Source organism: Vidua macroura, chromosome 15 (genome assembly GCF_024509145.1).
Source record: "Vidua macroura isolate BioBank_ID:100142 chromosome 15, ASM2450914v1, whole genome shotgun sequence".
NCBI classification, from domain to species: Eukaryota; Metazoa; Chordata; class Aves; order Passeriformes; family Viduidae; genus Vidua; species Vidua macroura.
In genome coordinates, this window is record NC_071585.1 from 9,336,736 (window position 1) to 9,357,467 (window position 20,732).

The 20,732-nt window shown below is 50.3% G+C and overlaps 1 protein-coding gene across 5 annotated transcripts in view; it reads left to right on the top strand.

Annotated features, from left to right (window-relative positions):
• Window positions 1-20,732, top strand: part of TCF7 (transcription factor 7) — a 71,409-nt gene that overhangs the window by 39,319 nt on the left and 11,358 nt on the right. For 3 of the 5 annotated variants that reach the window (XM_053990982.1, XM_053990977.1, XM_053990978.1), the window contains exons 4-9: window positions 10,397-10,529; window positions 13,337-13,427; window positions 17,931-18,017; window positions 19,696-19,806; window positions 20,020-20,182; window positions 20,395-20,502. In XM_053990982.1, coding sequence (XP_053846957.1) covers window positions 10,397-10,529; window positions 13,337-13,427; window positions 17,931-18,017; window positions 19,696-19,806; window positions 20,020-20,182; window positions 20,395-20,502 — 693 coding nt within the window. The remainder of the gene's footprint in view (window positions 1-10,396; window positions 10,530-13,336; window positions 13,428-17,930; window positions 18,018-19,695; window positions 19,807-20,019; window positions 20,183-20,394; window positions 20,503-20,732) is intronic. The other 2 variants (XM_053990979.1, XM_053990980.1) reach the window with 1 other exon arrangement.

The following is a 20,732-nucleotide window of genomic DNA, read 5'->3' on the forward strand; positions in this document are numbered from 1 at the left end:
ATTTCTGAAAAGACTTTTTTTTTTAATAGAAAAATATCTGTAAAGGTGTTTGGTATGGAGTCAGGAGATGCAGTGGTGCTAAGTGCATCACATCTCTCTTGGTTTGCTAGCTCGTTACCTGGCTTGTTGGGAGCAATTAGGAGATTGAGGCAGCAAGGCTGTATGTTCCCCTTCAGTCTGAGTCCACCTCACAGGATCAGACCTCTCCATCCTAAATTTGATCCAGGAGCTTCTTCCCCATGCTGCTGAGGCTGTCAGGATTAGCTGTCGAGCATTTAAACTGCTCCTTGTTTTACATCTCATAGGAGGTAACATTTAAGGAACTTCTAGAAGTCAAGTGGCAGGACAAGATTAATTAGGATTCCTTTCTAATCCTAATTACAATGATATTTGCTTCCCACGATAGGAGTTGTTCATTATCATATGTATAAGTTTGTTTCTTTAGTCTGTCTGCTTCCCTCTCCCCAACAAAAAAAAAAAAAAGGTTAAATAATATTTAATATGTTTTTGCAGTCATTAAAAAAAATCAACTCTTTTTAATCTGGTAAAAACATCAGATGGGCAGAGGAGAAACCCATTCAATTCCCTATTAATTTCCCTTGCTCTCTAATTATATGCAAATCCACCAAGCCCAGGTTTTAATTCAGCTGCTCGCATTAAGAGATCAGAGGAAGATTCAAAATGGGAAAGCAGAGTTTGACGTGTCATCGGGGGCTCGTACGAATTTGACTGGAAGATAAATTCCACATTTTAATTAAAATGTTTATTCCGCTCTGCACAATAATGCTTGCTTGCTTTCAGAGGAAAAAAAGGGTATTAAGCATTAAAGGAACTAATTCCTCCTATCGAGAAAATTAGGATTTCTCTCAGGCAGACACAGGGTATCATCCAGGATTAGCAGCTGTAGCATTCTTTGTAAACATGTCACCCTTGAAAGTGAGCAACAAGGAAAGCTGCTATCGCCTTACTGCTGCAGGGTGTCCACAGAGCATCCCTTTGGCTCCAGAGGGGATTATCTTCCCTCCATGGCCCCCACAGAGCCATTTATCATGGAAACTGGGAACTAAATATGAGTCAGATTAGGATAGTGTGGGGGGTGGCAGCGGGCAGCTCGCCTCTCTCCGTGCCAGGATCACCAGGGGGGTTTGGGGGTCCCTGTGGGGAGGGATGTCCCTCACCACAGCCCTCACCCATCCGGCTTCACTGGTTGGCAACACCAGTGCTAGGGAGGGAGTGACATCTGTCCCCACACTGGCTGGAATGATGCTGTAGAGGGGTCTGGGAGAGACCCTAGGGAAGGCTCAGAGCAGCTGTGGTTCATTCCTTCCTGGCCATCCGTGCTGGAAATGTGCTTGACATTTGTATAAATTTGAAGGGATTTCACCAGAGTAGAGAAATGCACACTCAAGGAGGATGATAATCTTACATATTATCATCCCTGGTTGTTTTGAGGAGGAGAGGAGAGGAGAGGAGAGGAGAGGAGAGGAGAGGAGAGGAGAGGAGAGGAGAGGAGAGGAGAGGAGAGGAGAGGAGAGGAGAGGAGAGGAGAGGAGAGGAGAGGAGAGGAGAGGAGAGGAGAGGAGAGGAGAGGAGAGGAGAGGAGAGGAGAGGAGAGGAGAGGAAAAAGGTGAAAAGAAAAGAGGGGCTATAGTGCTTGCCAGGAAAGGCTGTCCCTTCCCAAGCTTATAGACAAGGGGCAAATGTCCTGTGATAGGTCTCCTGTCCAGGTCCCGCTGTCACAGGGGTGGCAGCAGCAGGATGGTGTCACCCATGGTGGCCTTGCATCCTGGCACCGCTGTGATGTGGAGGGGCAGGTTTCACCCCTCTGATCTTTGGTTAATCGAAACGTCTTAAATCACATCAGTGTTTTTGAGGGGTTGTGTTTTGTAAACTCCCCCACACTCTTTCAAGTACATGGGCTGGTTTTGTATTTGTTATAAATGGAAAGAAAAAACACAGCCAGCAGCCAGGACCCCTCTCCTCATGCCCAGAGATTCTGTAAGCAAACATTTGCCTCCAGAAAACTGCACAACACTGGCACCTGGAGGGTTCTTGTTGCTGGCAGATGGCCTCAGAAATCTTGCAGGTTTTTCCATCTGCTGCTGCAAGCACGTCCCAGGAGAGGAGGGATCTTAGAATCACAGAATGGTTTGGGCTGGAAGGGACCTTAAAGGCCATCTCATTCCACCTCCACTGCTGTGGGCAGGGACACTGTCCACTAGACCAGGTTGCTGCAAGCCCCATCCAACCTGGCCTGCAATATTTCTGGGGTATGGGGCAGCCACAATTTCTCTGGGAAACCGGTGCCAGTGCCTCACCACCCTCAGAGGGAATAATTTCTTCCCAAAATCTAGGGACGTGACAGCCAGATGCCAAAGCCTGCTCAGCTCAGATCCAGCATGCAGCTGGGGCTGGGGTTTGCAAACGGCTTCTCAAAGCAGGTGAAAATTCTTGAAACAAGCAGCAACAGGGATACACATGGCTCTCACAGTGCAGACCATCAGTGTTTCACCAAACCTTTACACCCTGAGGTTTGGCTGGACCTGGTGCTGTCCGGCACATAGAGAGTGCCATCCCTGGTCCTTCAGGAAACGGTCTCAAGCCTGCCCACAGGGCAAGCCTTGCCTCTGTGATATGTTTTTGTTTTGCTTTCCTCCCTTGCCCTCTTGGACATTTTCCTGATTAATTCTGGGTACTGGACCAACCACTTGCCTTTGAGAAGTGGAGTGAAATAAAGGAGGTCAGATACTATCAGCCTCCACAAGTCAAATGGGAGCCTTCGCATTCACAGCCTCAAGCGTTACCGGTAACTCCAGGGTTTGCAGGTTTTGATTCAAATTCTCAGAAGCACAGAGATTATGGGGACAGAGATTTTTTTTTTCTCTGTAGCCCAGAACACCAGAGAGCCAATAACCAGGGTTGATGCAACCTCAGAATTAAATTGTCCTGTTTTTTGGGAGAGACTAGCAGGGGTTTGGTGCTGCAGTAGCCCCTGGGTTATATTGCCCCAGCATTTTGGTTCCATGAAGCCAAATGTCACCACTGCCTTTTGTGGGAGTGGCACATTGGGACTGGAGGGGGGTTGCTATCCCCTCCTGAGCAGATGCTTTGAGCATCACAGCAGGAGCATTTCCCAAGCGAGGCAAGCACTGCATGAGGGCACTTTCTGCAGGTTTGAGGAGTGAGGTGGCCCTTCTGCTGAATGGAACTGTAAACATTGTGTGGTGATGTCTAAATTTCATTTTTTGGGTCTTCCACCTCTCTGGCATGTGGTGTAGCTGCCTCCACACTTGTCCCCTGTCACCCTAAGAGAACAACCTCTGAGAGGGACTTTTCATCTTTATTTTTCCATGCCTTTTTTATTTTTTAAATTTTCAGGAAGAACCACCTACATCTTTCTCTTAGAAGATAAATACTTGAGAAGTGAAACAGCTCTTCCTGTGCCCGTAAATGGTGAAAAACTCAGCTTATTTCCCCTGCAGAGTTTGACTGAAAAATAATAACTATTACTGCTTAAAACCAGAAACCAGCAGCAGCACTGAGATATTTTGGAAGGTTTTTAAGTTCTTTCCCTGTATTTTCCCCATCGCTGTAAGTGTTGGAGGGCAGGTTGGATGGGGCCCTCAGCAACATGGGCTAGTGAGTGGTATATATCTGCCCGTGGCAGGGTGTTGTAACTGTGCTATCTTTAAGGTCCCTTCCATCCCAAACTGTTCTGTGATTAGTCCACATGGTGTCTGCAGCTTGGTCACCCCCCTGAGTGCTGGGACACAGGAGGTGTGAAATGCCAGGGAACTTGTTCTCTGATGCACATCCCAGTCACAGGGGAATCAGGATCAGGGGAGCTGACTTTGGCCACTAAGGCAAGCACATCCCCTGGAATGTGCAAAGAAGATCAGGGCTACCCAGGTGCCTCATCAGCATTAACAAAGCAGAGCTGCATTTTAAAGAAGCTGAAAGAAATCAGGGGGAAAGGGAAGGGTTGAGGAAACTAATGCTCCATCAACCACAAAATGTAGAATGCAGGGATAAAAACCAGAGTGAGGGCAATGTTTGGATAAAAACCTGAGCCAAGACAATATTTGCCTGTATGTGTGACATGTCTCTTAAACCAATCAGCTCCTTGTTGCAATTCATATGCAGAATTAATGCAAGAATTAATAACTGGAAATTATTCCTTTCCTCTCCATCTGACTGCTGCTCATAAGCATGTCAGGGCCAGCCAGAGGTGGGGTGCACAGGGCAGTGGGACTCTCCTGGTCTTGGGGATGAGGTCTCTGGAGGAACCTGTGGTTGTGCTGAGGGTAAGAACCAGATCCAGCTCTCTGTGGCACAGCCACACTTGTTGACCTGGGCAGTGGCCAGGAAGATGCTGCTGCTGCTGCTGCTCCTGCAGCCAAAATTTGACTCTGCTGGAGGGGTGCAGGGCTGGATGAGGGCAGTGCCTGAGCATGGGTGGCTTTAACTTTCCCTGTTTCCTTTCCTCTGCGGCAGTGGGCTGGGGTGCTGGGACTGCAGCAAAAGTGAGAAAAGAGAAAGAAGTGTGCTGAGATGAGAAATGAGTCAATGCTGCCTTTGCCTGCGGGCTGCCGAGGGCTCCGGCCCCGGTGCGTGCAGCCAGTGCCAAAAACAGTCTGCAGGGGGTACTTGGGGTGATCTTTCATCACAGCATCTCCTGGTGTAACACCGTGGGGAAACGAGGGGTGAAGGTGTCTGCTGACACAGTCTGGGGCCCTGAGCTGGGAGGTGTTACCAGAACTCAGAGTGTGCAGAGCTGGCTTTGAGTCATGGGCTCTGGGTCCCAGTGCCCCAAGTGACAGCATTCCCCTGGGAGTCCTCCTGGGAGTCCTCATGGCATCTGATGCTGTGGGATGTGCCTAATAATGTCCTTAATCATACCATAGAATCACAGGATGGTTTGGGTTGGAAGGAACCTTAGAGATCATCCAGTTCTAACCCACCAGCCATGGGCAGAGCACCTTCCACTAGACCAGGTTGCCCAGGGCCTCATCCAAGCTGGACTAATGCCCCCATCCATCCCTAATCATTTGCTAACTGGGATTGACTGGAGGGTGAAGAGCAAAAGGCACAGTGCCCCCGGTCACAGGTAGCTTCCCCAGCAGCGGTGCGTGCTGGGTGCAGCCTGACCTTATGCCTTTCTTTCTGTGGCACGATGACTAATTTTGCAGTGAAGAGGAATTAATTCCTCATTGAATCAGCAACAGCAAACCTTGGTAGGTTTTGTTTTTCATAGCCGACACATCGACTCATCTCACTCTCTCTGAGAAGTGATGTCAAAGCAAACACGTATGGGGCAACTCAGGGCTGGACTGCAGCCTGCAGCTCCTGTGCTGCACCCAGGCACCCACGCAGGGCAGAGGAGCACAGAGACCTGCTCAGAGCTCAGCTTGGCATCTGAGCTGAGGACAGCCTTGGGGGATGCTCCCAGCAGCCAGACACACAGCACAGCCAGTGACACAGGGCTCTGGGACTGCCAAAACCCCCCTGTGCCATGGTGGTGATGGCCACCAGCCTGGCACAGCTGCCAGCCCCAGCTCCCTTCCCTTGGCCAGGCCCTTCGCCACACACAGGCCACTGCTGGGCTGGCCCATGGCTCTTCAGGTCTCTGTCTTTGGGGCTGGCAATGTGGGAAAGTTTGAAAGTGATGTGAGTAATTTCACCTGACTGCGGCTCGGCTCCCCAGCGAGGCTGGAAACCACAGCGCTCGCCCTGGCCAGCTCCTGCTGATCCTGCTCCCTGCAGGCTGCTCCCAGCCCTCCCTCATCTCGCCTGGGGTCATGGGGGCACCTGCTCCAAGGGTCACAGAGGGGTTATGGGACTCCCTGCAGGATCCTGTGCATCCATGGATGGACCGTGGCTCCCACAGTGCAGGGTTTTCCAGCAGTTTTAGCTCTTGGGATGTTTTCTCACCTTCTGGGAGCTGTGGTTTGTGCAAGGCAGGCAGCACGCTGTTATCCTCCATGGGGAGCACAGCACCCCTTGAAGTCACATCTCCAAAGAAAATTTAACAGCATGAAATGTAACATTTTTCACTATTGGAAGGGACAGTAGAGTTAAACTACTTTATTTTAGTTTTGAATTGTCTTCTACCAGAAAATTAATTAAAGTCATTCCCATCCATAAAAGCAGTGGTGGAGCCCAGCACTGGTGGGATGTTGGGATCCTCAGCAGCCCCCCAGGCACTGTGGTGTGACCACTGCTGCTTTTAATAGCTGTGTTCAGTTGTAGCAAGGAATACTTTTCACAGGTTGCAAAACATCCTCTTTTTTTTTTTTCTACAATATTTTCAGAGTTAAAAACTCAAAGAGTTTTACCAGCCATGGAAATTTTTTAGTTTGATCATTTCACTCAAATTTTGACTTTGGCCTTCTGTGCTACGTTTTTCTAAGGTTAGCTTTAAAGTTTAACAGAAAAATCCTCCATCAAACCAGCAAAGTAAAACTACTCATTTTTAGCATGTCATGACTAAATAGATAAGTCTTTAAAAAATGAATTAAAATACTTGCTAATATGAGGTGCTTTCCAGAAAATGTTTGATTATAATCCCACACCATTCTCTAGTGAAAACCCCACATTTTTATTAAAACCATTTCTAGTTCTGATCAACCAGCAGCATCCCAGCAGCTTGTGTAACCCCAGTGCAACCTGTGGCCAGAGCACATGTGATGGAAAATGGGAGCACAGGCAAAAGATGTTGAGCCTGATCAGGCACCTTGGAGCCAAAATACACTGAAATTCCAGTGGTGAGGGTGATCCTCATGTGCAAGATCCACTGGGTTTGCATGTGCTCAAAGGAAAGAGAGTTTTCTGTCTGGCCTTGAGATCCCATCACAATCACACACCCAAGGCTTGAGTGGGGAGATCTAATTTTGCCTTGCCAACAATTAATCTTTCTTAATAACTAATGCTACTGTCTTCGCTCCTCCAATTGCCTCTAGTTATTAAAGTCACATCTTGGCTTCAAGGAGGGATCTTCTTCCCTCAGTAGCATTGGGTTTTTCAGTCATTTTCAGGGAGGTTGGTGGGATGGTTGTTGCTGACAGGGGGATGCACTGCAGCATCAGTGCCTGGCCCAGCACACAGGGGAGGAGGGGGCAGTGCTCACATGGGAGCTGGGCACTCAGCAGAGCTGCAATTTAGCAAATTTGAGAGGCGGGGGAAAGCCCCCCAGGCTTGCAAACCCCATCCTGCTGCTCCATCCCCTCTGGAAATACCATTCTGCAGTAGCTGTAAATGTGTCTCCTCATTTGTGCAAGAGGTCATGGCTGCACAGCTCATTCCCCAACATGTCCTCAAGGGGCTGTGCTGGAAGTGGTGAGGCAAAACTGTCCCCCCATGGCTGCTGAAGGACTGGAGGTGACAAATTGGTGTTGAGGCCATGATGTTTGGCACCAGCAATGTTATTTTTGGTGGTTGGGTAGTGAACAGCTCTGTCACTGCAGTTCTGGGCTGTGTTGAAACCCAGGAGACAAAATAAGATGCTTTACCAAACCACAGCACGTCCCCTGTGATGTCCTGACCAGCAGCACCCGGTGTCCTCCCAGGGGCCCTTCTGAGAGAACACCAAACCACTGCCCTCGTGTCAAGCCAATCCTCTTGGGAGAAAACATTTACATCAGGTTAACTTTATGGCATAAAACATTGTCAGTTGCTAAGTCCTGGCTTTGAAAAGCCTCTTCAAGATTCATGTGCTGCAGCTGATTTGCAGAAATGTAATCTAGACCTTGCAAAAAATGGGGAATTGATCCCCTTTCTCTGGCATATGGATTTCTATAAGCCAGATATGGTTTCATAGTGCAGCTGGGGAAGACCAGGAGCTGCAGTCATGGCCATGGGCCACAACCATTGGCAGCTGCACTCTTTGAACCAGGATCAACATGGAGTTTTCTCTATTTCTCCATATTTTTGTGCAGCATTTCCTTCTTCCCTTAATTTTGGGAGATGGGTTCCTGTAACAAACTCCCTAATGGAGGAAGTGGAAAGGGGATAAATAGCCCCTTGTGGAAATTTTTCTTGTCTCCTTGCTGGTCATCCTTCCCCACCAGATCTTTATGGATTTAGAGAGCAGAGAAGTTTTTGAGTGAGGCAAGAGCAAATGTAGAAGGGTCATGGGGAAGGCAGCTCTTGTTACTGGTGCAGCATGTTGTTTTCCATCTGAACTGATGGAAAAACTGAGTAATTGAGCTGCAAGTCTTGTTGTACCACCAGGTTACTGTGCTTTACTCTAACCACGTGTACTCCCTGCTTTTCCCTGGGGAGGTATCCTGCAGATCAACATCAGAACAGCTCATCTGCCTTTGGAGTGGTCTGTGTCTTTTGTCATTGCTCTGAAAGCTGTTCACAGTTATCAGTCAGCGAGGCTGGCTGGTGAATGGTGCTGTGCTTTGGATCAGGCACGAGGCAAATGGGAAAGAAAGATCTGCCCTACTTTGAACAGAAGAAATGCTTGAGTTGAGGTTTTCAAAACAGCTCTACTTGAGCTTGTTCTGCTCCAGTGTCATGTTAGAATGTACACGTAGAACTGCATATCCCTCATTTATGCTTTGTGGCTCTTAAATAAGCTAAACCATAGCTAATTTTAGAAATATCACTGAAAAGCTCTTCTTCATCTCATTTCATGGCTAAGAATAGAAAGAGCTCAGAGCTCCAAACATGTGTTTAACTAAGCAGGAACCAGCCCAGTGCTGCTCTCGATGGGAAAACCACATAACCCATGGCCCTGCTGCAGGACAGGAACGCCTGTACCACACCAGTTTGTGCTGGGAAGGGGGATTACATTCCCAGTACCCCACTGTATGCAGTAAATCTACACCTGTTAAGCATCAGGAATTAGGGTTTTCATTCATTCTCAAATGCAAACCTGCGTGCCTCTTGGTTTTTATTTGCATGAGCAAACCTTTGTGGGAAAGGCAGATGTAAAGCAGCGTCTCCATCAGCCTGTTTTCTTTTCCGCTTCATGGGTTTCCTCCTCAGAGCAGGGATGCAAAACACAGGACTTGCCCAGGGCTCTCAGTTCGCTTGGAGCAGCTGGGATGGGTCCAGGACAGGTTGATCAGAGCCACTGTCTGTGTCTGTGCCTCCCTCACCAAAGCCAGCCAGAGCTTCATGCTCATTCTGCCTGAGCAGAATCATGACCAAAGTGGAAGGCACTAGTGAATTGAATCCAGGGATCCTAAATGACTTGTCAAAAGTCACACAGCAAATCATCTGTAGACATCCCAATGAGACTGATGAAAACTGCCTGGCATGCCCAGCTCCTAGCCCCTGGAGAGCTGTCTGACCTGCTGTTCCCAAACTGACCCTGTTCTGGAGTGCTGTTAGTCCTGGTTTCTTTTGTGGATTTATCTGGGACAAATCCTAACATTCCACCACCAAGATGAAGTCAGTTTGGGTTTAAAGGCAACCATGGGCGAAACTGGGCATGTAGGAAACAGCACGAGACGCTCGAGGCGAGGAGGCTGTGTAGATGGCAGCGTGTGTGTGTGTGTGTGTGTGTGTGTGTGTGTGTGTTCCTTGCTGCTGTGCAGCTCTTCCATACAGGTTCTCCTCTCTCTGCTCCAACATGCAGGAGGACTTCCTGTTGTGCTCACCAAAAAGGGCCTTTTCCAAGGTGCTGGGCTCCGACAGACGTGCTGCACGTAACCAGGAGCAGCTACAAGAGGAGACAGATTTTTCTTTGCTTGCTTTTCCTGGATTTTTTGCATCTCCAGCATTGCTTCAGCTCCCTCTGGTCCTTCTCTGGCAGCGGAGCTCAGACTAACAGGGATTTCAGCCCAAGGGCTAACTGGTGACCATGTCCTGTTTTCAAAGACATTACCCTCAGCATTTAATGGTGGCCTTGGCAGTGCTGGGTTAATGGTTGGACTTGATGATCTCTATAAAGTCTTTTCCAACCTAAATGATTCTGTGATCCTGTGTCTGTCCTTGCATGACAGCCCTGATTAAGAAAGCCCAAACATGACTTTCACAGTGAATATGAAGGATTCACTGTGAAAGTCCAGATTTAGATCCTGAGGTAGTCCAGGACAGAGAACAAGAGCTTTGCATTGGGCAACAGACTTGGAGCATTCATCCCAGAGTAAAAGATACTGGAAATGAATGGGAAAAAAGTTTGAAAACTTCAAGCTGGTTTGATCTGTTTTCCACTTATCCAAGAAATCACATCCAGCTGTTTTCCCTGCTTGGTTTATGGATTGGGTTTTGGGGTTTTTTTGCAGGATGCTGCAGTGTTTGTTTAGTAATTTGTTTAGTGTTTGTGTAGTGTTTTTAGCTATTCCCAGCCTTGCTGGCAACAGCAGGACTGCAGAGGGCACTGGCTGTCCTTGCTGGTGGATCCTGATGACTTCTGAGTCCTCTCCATCGTTGTGTCTTGCAGTCCAACAAAGTTCCCGTCGTGCAGCCGTCGCACGGAGTGCACCCGCTCACCCCGCTCATCCCGTACAGCAACGACCATTTCAGCCACGGCTCCCACTCACCCCACTTGCCCGCTGACATCAACCAGAAACAAGGTAATGGCAGCACTGGGACCTGTGTGCTGGGAGGGGGACAGAGCTGGAGACCACTAAGGCTGGCACCTTCCTGGTGCCAAATCAATGAGAAAAATCAGGCCCTTTGGTCAGCTGGGACATTGCTTAGCAGGAGGAGGTTATTTAGTTTATTGGCAATGCGTTGTGATCCGTGAGCAGTTTGATGCCAGAAGTGCCAGCCCTGCTGATGGAGTGTGCTCAGTTCTCTGTACAAGTTGTCCTGCACCTTGAAACCAGACCAAAGCCTGCACGATAATGCACAAGAGTCAACCAGAAAATGGAAAGTAATCTTTCCTTTGACTCATACCCAAACTGTTGTCAGGTTGTCATTTTGAGAAAATAAATGCTTGAAACAGGAAATATTTTGACTAAACAGGATTGGTGTCTGATAGTTGACTGGATTGTGACATGTGTGTCCCCATAGCCACATGTTATGTGGTTGTCACCTGGTTTGGCTTTTTGTGTTCCTGTGAGAGCCCAGGCTGTGTCAATTGGCTCATGGGGCTGTAGAGGAAAGTACAGTTTGTTGAGGTTAAACTTTCTAAAATAAACTGTAAATATACGTATGTGTTAAAGAATTCACCCCAGTCCATCATTCCATCATTCTTCATGAGTTCCTGGCAAACTGAATGTAAAATCAAACTTTTCTCAATCTTACCTTAGTGCGGAACATCTGTTCAGATTACCCATTTTTTTACACAAACCTGGGCTGATGGTAGGGTTTAGGTCTGGAGGTCACATTCTGGACTCATTAGGGATGCTTGATGGGTAGGATTTAGGTCTGGTGTAAGGGATACCCAGGCATATCCTGGTTGTCTTCCAGGCAGCACACTGCTTATCAGCCATCAGAGCATAATAAACTCAGCAGAAAAATAGAAAGAGTTAACAAAATGAACTTACTAAAAGCTCAGGTAAAGAGTAGAGTCTGAGAGAAAGTGTGCAGGAAGGCAACTTGACAGACCTTCCCCCACGCTGCCTTTGCTGTACCTGGCAGAGCTCTGCCCCTCCAGGAGCTGTTCACCACGAGCTGCCTCCTGGGAGCTCACTCCTGGGACTCAGCCTGGGAAGCCTTAAGTGATACAAGAGCAGCTCACCCAAGGGCAGAGCTGGTTGTATCCCTGTGTGGAGGCTACGGCTGGCACTGGAGCAGTCCCTGAGCATTCAGCTCTGCTGTGGGTCAGTCATTCTAGGACACTGTCCTTGGGCTGCCCACCTGCACCCTCAGTGCAGGCACTGTCCAGTCTCCCCTTCCCATTTAGCGTGTGCTTCTACAGACACAGGGACTCTCTTTGTCCCAGAGACCCACCTTGTGCTATTTTCAAGGAAAGGTTCAGCCCATAATGCTCAGCTGGGTCTTGCCTTTGTGGTGCAGCTGTGATCACACATGCCTCATGCCTACACTGCTGGGGTGAGGGTTTTCTCCGTGCTCATCCTGGATGTGCCCCATCTCTGTTTTCATCACTGAAACAGCTCCCATTATCACCCAGTGTAAGCGCTTGAGAGGCACTCTCATTCTCCCAGCATCCCTTTAAAGTTTCTCACAGTAGCCCAAGGACACACAGACGAGGAAATACAAGCAGGAATTCTGAGTCAGTGGCTGGTGGCCCAACCACTGGGCCAGCAAGAATAACTTGTGCTCTGACTTACGCAACTCGTACTGTTGGGGGTGCAAATCTGAGGATGTTCCACCAGCTGCCTTGTGCAGGCCTGGTTTTGTTTGACCCTCCATGGGCCACTGAGTCCTACTTGAAGCAGATCTCGTACTAGGTTATATATTCCTGTCAGGTCAGTTATATGTTTATTTTAGCTGACTCCTAATAAAATGCTTAGAACCGGTTGGTATCATTCCTAATTAATCAGGTATCACTCAAACACCTAGGAGAAAAATCCAGTTGGAACTGCTTGCAACTCATCACCAATTTAGTCCATGTATTTATCATCCACGATGGCCACTCGATAATCCCAGGTCCCAGTTTTTGTCTGAGGCTCGATAGCAGCCATCACTACACCAGGCTGCTATCAGAGCTCAGCCCCAGCACCCCTCCAGTTTCCCAGTGCAGGGGTCAGCTGGAGGCTGGTTGTGCCAGCAGCACCGTGGTTGTCTGAGTCCCACCCGCAGCCCCAGGCACCACAGGATGTTTTCCAGCCCAGCTAGGAACGGAGCAATGCTGCAGATGTGTCCCCTGGCCATGCTGCCCGTGCCAGCAGCTTTGAAGATTACACAGGGATTCCCCATGCAAAGGGTGAATTCCCAGCTGGCACCATACCCACCTCCATAGTTCCTTGGCACCCACAGAACGATTGTTTTGAACTCAAATTGCTTAAAATTAAGTTGGAAGTGATGCCTGCTCAAGCATCCCCACTGCCTGCTCACGGGAGGTCCTGCAGATGACTGATGGAGAGGGAGCATAGGAATGGCTTTGACCATCCACTGAGCACCTGAGTGGGCTCTCTGGGAAAGGCAGAGGGATGCCTGGAGTCAGCCAAAACCTTATCAAGGCACGGTGCTCCTGGGCCTCAGGGTGGCGTGGAGCAGCTATGATGCTTGTGCAAGAGCAAGATGTCTCCTCCACCCCCCCTTATGTTTGTGATTTTGCAGCAGTGCAGATGACCCACCACATCCTCACAGAGAGAACCACAGGAAACACCATCCTGCCACTTGCAAGTGGCTATTTCATGTAGCTGTCCACAAGTGCCCATAGAGGAAGCATCCAGGGGGGTGGGAGCAATCTGGGTCGCCCAGGGAGTGCGGTGCCACGTTCAACTCCTCTCCTTCTCCCTTTTTCCAGGAGTGCACCGTCCTTCCCAGACCTCAGACATCCCTGGTTTCTACCCCCTGCCCCCCGGTGGAGTGGGCCAGATCACGCCGTCGATGGGATGGTGAGTGAGGAGGGCTCGGCCCATCAGCCCCAGCCCCGCAGGACGCGAGGGACGGGGATGGGTCCCTGAGCCAACCCAACCACTGCTGCTGCTCTCCATGACCTCCACGGTGCCTTCCCCCAGCTTCTCCCTTCCTGTGTGCTGTGTGAAGAGGGAGGAGAATTTAGCTCTGTCTTGGAGGTGGGAGCAGACCCGTGGAGAGGCTGAAGGCTTCGTCCTGGCTGAGGCATCCCTGGAGAGGAGTTACACCCTGCCCAATCCAAAACTGCCTCCTGCTTTACATCTGTCTGTGTGGATTAGGGAACCCAGAGAGAGCTTCCTACTCACCCCTCCTAATCACAGCAAAAGTCTCTTTTTTGAGTAGGAGGTAATTTTCTCCCTCACTGGACTGGCACAAACAGTGCTTTCCCTGAGCACACCACCAGTACGGAGTAATCCCGTGGGATGCTCCATCTGCCAGGCCATGGTGTTTCTTGGGATCTGACACACAGGGAAAAAGTGCATCATGGCAGAGACCTGCCAGGAAGCAACCCTGGTACCCACAGCGTGGCCACAGCCTGGCCAGTTGGTAACCATTGCCCCAGCAGGTATGGGAAGGGAGAGACCATGAGCTGGAGCACTCCCAGAATGTACCCCCTGTGTGGGTCAGCCCTGCAGAGCATCCTGCAAAGCACAGCCTTTTGGTAAACCTGCCCCAGGGACACAAGTTAAAAATACACCAGTGTGTTCTCTCTGGTCATTGCCACTGGCTTTTGTCCCCGTGACTATGAGCACACTGAGAGAGCTGCCATGTGGGCATCACCACTCCTCAGATTAATATTTAATCCCCGGTGATGATGCAGGGACATGGCAGAGGCTGACAAGGAGACTGGTGGCTGCAGGTGGCAATTCAGGGTTGCTGGGATAAGGCAAGAGTGCAGGGCTGGTGATCACAGGGACAGTGGCCGGATTCCCCCAGTGCCAGTGGATAAAACCCTGGCAAAGCCCAGCAGAGAGCTTTGGGTACAAGAACCTATTGCAGAGTGGGAAAGGGGAAGCTTCTTAAAGCATAAGGTAAAATGCTAGCTTTTGCTTTGTTTTGTTTATGAATTTCATGTTCCAGATATTTAACCACAAGGAAACAGAGAATGAGACCTTTGATACAGAGTTTGGCTTCAAAGAGATTACATTTTGCCTTCTGTGCTAAATCTGCTACTCTTGGGTGATGATTTAACTCCTCATATGATGTGATTCATCCTCAGGAAAAACAAGGGCTGGGGTGACTGTGCTGTAACATGAAAGAAACAGTTGGAGCGGGGAGAAAGGAGCCTGTTTGTCAAAAGGAAGGTCCACTCCTGGGCTAGGATGATGCTGTTCAGACAGCCCTGGGCTCATGAAGGGAGAGCAGACTGGCTTTTTATGGAGATTTTGTGGGGCAGTTGGTGGTAGAGAGAGCTTTCATGGCTGAGAGCTGCTCTAGCATCCGTGGGGTTTGGCATCCTCCTGCAGCCTCATCAGATGTCTTCATTAATGGCTAATAGAGCAGATATGGTAAAGCAACAAACGGCCTGACATGCAGAGAGCAGCACCTTGAGGCACATGTGTCTAATAGAGCTTTTGCTCATTCTTTTCCTTGCCCAAAATGTATGGAAGAGCCCCAAACCCACTTGTAGAGTGCCCAATCCTCAGCTGAGGCTCAGCACACCGCTGTGGGTGGGTGCAGAAGCACTGAAGCCTGGCAGGTTCATGGCAGCAGCAGGCAGCAGGGGCTGTGTGCCAGGGATGGGTGTGCTGGGGATGCATCCCAGAGAAGCTGTGGCTGTCCCATCCCTGGAAGTGTTCAAGGCCAGGTTGGATGGAATCTTGAGCAACCTGGTCTAGGGGAAGGTGTCCCTGCCCACGGCAGGGATTGGAACTGGATGATCTTTAAGGCTCCTCCCAACCTAAACCATTACAGGATTCCATGGTTGTGCTGGTGCCACCAAGTAGCTGCCAGGCCAGGGCAGCCACACATGGGAAGCAACTTTTCCTCCACAAGCTGGCAGGCAGGAGCTGGGCACAAACTGGCTTTGTTCTCACTGAGTGCTTTGGGAGGAGGAGCTGCAATCACTCTCTCTGTAATTAAGCTGGGATGAGAGTCAGATAAAAGCTTCCAAGAGTCCAGTCAAGTGAGTTTTGCTTATGGGAGCCTGGCAGTAAACACTAGCCAGGAGCCTGCAAATCATGTCACTCACCTGTGCCCGGGGCCGAGCACGGTGGTGCCATGGCAGCCTCTCCTCCACCATCCCACAGCCTTTTTTCTGAGCTGCCCCCCCATCACCAGGTGATCCTCTGGAAACAGGCGGAGAGAGCTGCGGTTGTTCAGCTTGGAGAAGTTTCCAGGGAGGCCTCAGAGTCCTTTCCCGTACCTAAAAGTAGCTTATAAAAAAGAGGGAGAGGGACTATTTATATGGGCAGATAGTAATAGGATAAGGGGGAACAGTTTTGAAGTAAAAGAGGAAAGTTAGATCAGATGTTAGCAGAGGGTGGTGAGGCCCTGGCACAGATTGCCCAGAGACATTGCAGCTGCCCCATCCCTGGAGGTGTTCATGGTCATGGTCAGGTTGGATAGGGCTTGGAGCAGCTGGATCTAGTGAAAGGTGTCCCTGCCTATGGCAGGAGCTTGGAATGAGGTGAGCTTTAAGGTCCTTTCCAACCCAGACCAGTAATCCATGATATGGGCTGTAATCGTGCACTCCCAACCATCAGGAACTGATTTTGCAGTTGCTTTAATTTTCATGTCAGGGGGACTTTGGATGAAGCTGCAAGTGCCTGACTCCATTCCTATCCCAATACCCGGCCTCTGGAGTAACCCAGGTCGCTTCTGGATTCGCTCCAAGTGTTTTCTTGGCCCTGGGGCAGCCACCTCCAACTTCAAAGGCTGTTTGGCTTTCCCGGTGCGCAGCAGCGCTTGGCTGTTTGTTGGTGTGTTTATACCCGCCGACATCTGAGGGGTCGGAGAGGGCTTCTGCCTGCCAGGGTGTAAACAGCCCCGGCTGCCTTTCCTGCAGACAGATCCCACAGATTTCAGCCAAGCCAGGAGGATTTCAGACAGCAGTAGGAATGGGAACCTCCTTCCTGCCCAGCGCAGCTCTGGGGTCTGACTGCCGCCCCGCTGTCATTATTCCTCTTCAGGGCAGAAACTTCTCTTTAGCCCTGAAAATCCCAGGCATCCAGGAGCTGAGTCCTTCACAGTGCACCACATTTAATGATAATGGACTTTTTGTGGATTAAATAAAATAAAATAAATAAAATAGTTGGTCCTGGGTTTAGGTACGGCTCTGTGCAGCCTGGCCAGAGGAGCCCAAGTACCAGCAGAGTTGTAAGCACCTCATTGTGCCCCATCCCTGGAAGTGTTCAAGGCTAGGTGGGATGGGGTTTGGAGCAACCTGCTCTAGTGGAAGATGTCCCTGCTCATGGCAGGGTGAGTTGGAATAAGATGAGCTTTAAGGTCCCTTCCAAGCTAAACCATTCTGTGATTCTATGATCATGTTTCCATGTGCAGTTTTAGGCTAGAAGCATCTTTTGGCAGGTTTGCAGAACAATCCAAGGTATTTTTGAGCTATTTCCATATGAAAATGTGGGGGTTCCCTTGCTGGGAACAACAAGGAACTTCCTGCATAGTTATTTTACTATCTCAAAAATAATTTCCAGCCCCAGGTCTGATATATGTCTGGTCCCCAGTATTAAACAGCTTTCAAAAAGAATGCAGGACTGAGCTTTTGGCTTCTTTAAAACTGATGGGTGTCCTTAAAAGGGTGTGCTGAGGAAATCAGAGCATTCCTGAAGCACAAAGGCAGGCTAACTTAACCTGCCTACCCTAACGTTCTCTCCAGGCTCCAGGAGTCTCCTGTGCTTGGGGCATCACAGCATCACAGAGTAGGTAAAGTTGGAAGTGACCACAGTGGGTCATCTGGTCCAACCTCCCTGCTCAAGCAGAGTTGTTCCAGAGCACATGGCACAGGATTGTGTCCAGACAATCCTGGGATATCTCCAGTGAGGGAGGCTCCACACCTCTCTGGACAACCTGTTCCAGTGCTTGGTCACTGCACAGTAAGGCAGTTTTCCTCATATTTATCCTCCTGGTGCAGCTTCTTATGCATCACACAGAGAATCTGAGCAGGCTTTAATTTTTTTTTTTTTTTTTTGTCACACTGTGCTCTTTAGAGCAACTTCTTCTGTGCAATAGCAACATCTGATTTTTCAGCATGCCTCTGCACTTTGCATTGTTAGCGGGTAAACCAAAGCTGCAGCCTTAGTCAGTACCAGGGGCAGAAGAGGGTCAGAATTGGATCCAACCTTTGTAGGAAGGCCCAGGTTCTCTCAAAATAACATCCAAAGCCCACACTGTCCCTCAAGCCTAAGGGACACCGAGTGTCTGCCCAACCAGGGGCGTCAGTGCTGCGAGTCCCGTTAGCAAAGGGTATCTGTAGGAAACACCACGTAGCTGTGGATACTTTATAGACTCTTTCTTCCTGATCCCAGGCAGAGCCAGTCTGTCTATCCGCTCCCGTCATGTGGATTTAGACAGCCATATTCGTCGGCGCTCTCTGCTGGGGCTTCTTTCTCCAGGTGAGTATGAGCTGTGTCAGACAGGGCAGCTCGGCTGGTCACGCAGCTTGCAGTTTGTGCAGCAGGAGCTTGCAGCAGACCACAGCCACCCAGGGACAGCCACGCACCCTCCCCAGGGCAGCCACGGGGAGAGAAGGCGCTTTTAGGCAGTGTCTGGTCCACAGGGTGCTCAGGGGAATATTGAGGATGAAGGATGCACAACGGTTGGGTTTTATTCAGCAGTGCTCTAAAGAGAGTCAAAAACTCCAGCCTTCAGCTCAGCACTGGGAAAATGGGGTGGAATCCATTGCTCAGGACTTTGCTCTGTCACTAATCCTGAATGTGTCCCTGCTGCCACCACTGCTTTGCTCTGCAGAGATGGATCTGGTTTACTTGGTCTTAGCTTTAAAAGCAGGACAGGAGGGGGCAGTGATTTGCCACCCTCCCATCAGAACAAGTCATTTCTGTGAGATACAAACACACCTGCCTTCAGGTGAGCAAAATGCATCCCCTGTGGATGGGAATCACTGAGCCCAGCTCTTCCAGGCGTGCTGCTGGGCAAAGCCCTCCTGGTTCCATAGGGATGCCAGGGCCACACTAGCTTTTGCTTCTGCTTCGTGTTGTCCTGAAGAGCTGTTAGTGGAGATTTCCCACCGGAAAACCATGCAAACCCATGCTCAGGTGAGCCCTTAGCCTTGCAGAAGCCTGGATCCATGCAACCCTCGATCCATACAACACTTGATCCATGCATCCCTTGATCCATGGAGCCCCTTAGCCTTGCAGAAGAGGGGAGGGAGTGCTGCCAGCCCTCCTTTCTCACAAGGTATCACCCATGCACAGCTTCAAAAGTGAAGGCAAGAGGAGCTAACGGTTCCCTGTGGAGCCCCAGCAGCCTCCCTGAGCCTGCAGGATTTTGGGGCGGATTTTGCAGCACTGCTGCAGCCGAGAAAGTACACCTGGTCAGATAAGGATCAGACTGTGCTGGTGGATTAAATTAAACAGCTTTTCTTTTTGTGCCAGCATATCTAATGAACAGTTCATCTCCCATAGGCAATTCTGCCATCTCAAGCTGCAGTCTTAAAGTGGCGAGCTTGGCAAAGCTGACTTTGCTGGCTTTGTCCTCCAAAACTCCGGAGAGAGCTAATGAAGCCTGAGAGCTAATGAGACCTCTCGTGATCTCAGCCCATGTTGTGGAGAGCATTGCTTAGGCAAGGTGCACCTCCTAGAGTTGCAGTTGGGTTCATGTTCAGACTTAGTCTATTTCTGTTAAAAGAAAGGTGGGGGTGGTCCTAATCTCTCCCATCCAAACCCCAGGTTGAGTTTGTTGTTCCTTTCTGCAGCGCTAATGAGATGCTGCAACAACAGGGATGTGAGCAGCTGAAACTGCTGGGTGAAAGCACCCTTGATCTCGGCCAGGCTGGCTCCTGCTGCAGGCGGGTTCCCTCGCTGTGGCACCGAATCCTTTCCATCCACCTGCCCACGGCTTGACCAGCCGTGCCACAAGGGTGACCCAGGGGTGGTGGGCACTGCCTGCCCCCCGCCAGCCTGGCAGCACCTGCGTGCTTTCCGTGTCCTCGCTTTCCGTCTGCTTCGCCACGTCAGAGCGCGCTCCGAGGGACGCCGCCCCGGCTGCCCGGCCCCGCCGTGTCCCCGGCCTGGCGCTGCCCTCCCGGCACGGCTCACCCGCTCTCTGTTGCAGGTTCACTCACCCGCTGATGCTGGGCTCTGGCATGCACACCACTGGCATCCCGCACCCCGCCATCGTGCCCCACTCCGGCAAGCAAGAGATGGAGCACTACGACCGAAACATGTGAGTGGGAAGTGCTGGCTCAGCAGCATCAGCACTCAGCACCCATTTCATTTGTCGCTCTCAGCGCTCAGACGGGGGGAGGATGGATGAACACTGAGCTGTGCATCTCAGGAGCAAATCTCAGGTCCCCCACTGCTCGTGCTGTTGGGCTGTTTTGGGGTTGAGTCTTCTGCTGGCTCTGATGCTGACAGCCCCTCCTTTTGTCCCACCAAGGAAACCTCAACCAGAACCAAAGAGAGAGAAGGAAGCCAAGAAGCCCACTATTAAGAAGCCCCTGAACGCTTTCATGTTGTATATGAAAGAAATGCGGGCGAAAGTCATCGCCGAGTGCACCCTGAAAGAGAGTGCTGCCATCAACCAGATCTTGGGAAGGAGGGTAAGAGCTCACGGGGCCCAGTGTCATCACCTAGTGCCACATCCCTGTCCCTTACAGCTGCTATTAAGGACATAACAAGCATCTGCTTCAAATCCGGATGCTCTTATCCCATGAACACAGGGGCTTGGGTATGTCCTGGGGCGGGGTGGCCGTGGTGGGCTGGGCTGGGAGGGGACAGCAGGGCCATGCTTCACTGCTGTCTGTCCTTGCAGTGGCACGCGCTGTCCCGAGAGGAACAGGCCAAGTACTACGAACTGGCTCGCAAGGAACGGCAGCTCCACATGCAGCTCTACCCCGGCTGGTCTGCCAGAGACAACTACGTGAGTGCCACCGTGCTCGGACCCCCAGCCTTTGGCATGGCCCAAAATGGCCTGGGGGGCTGGCTGGTGTTTACCAAACACCTGGTCCTGGAAATGCCATTCCTGGCAGCACAAGAGCCATAGAAATTCACATTTCAGGAGTATTTTGAACACCCTCTTGGCTTATTGCCTGGCTAAAGGATGAATGATAACAGCCCCCTGCAACCACAAGCATTTATTTGCTTATTGTC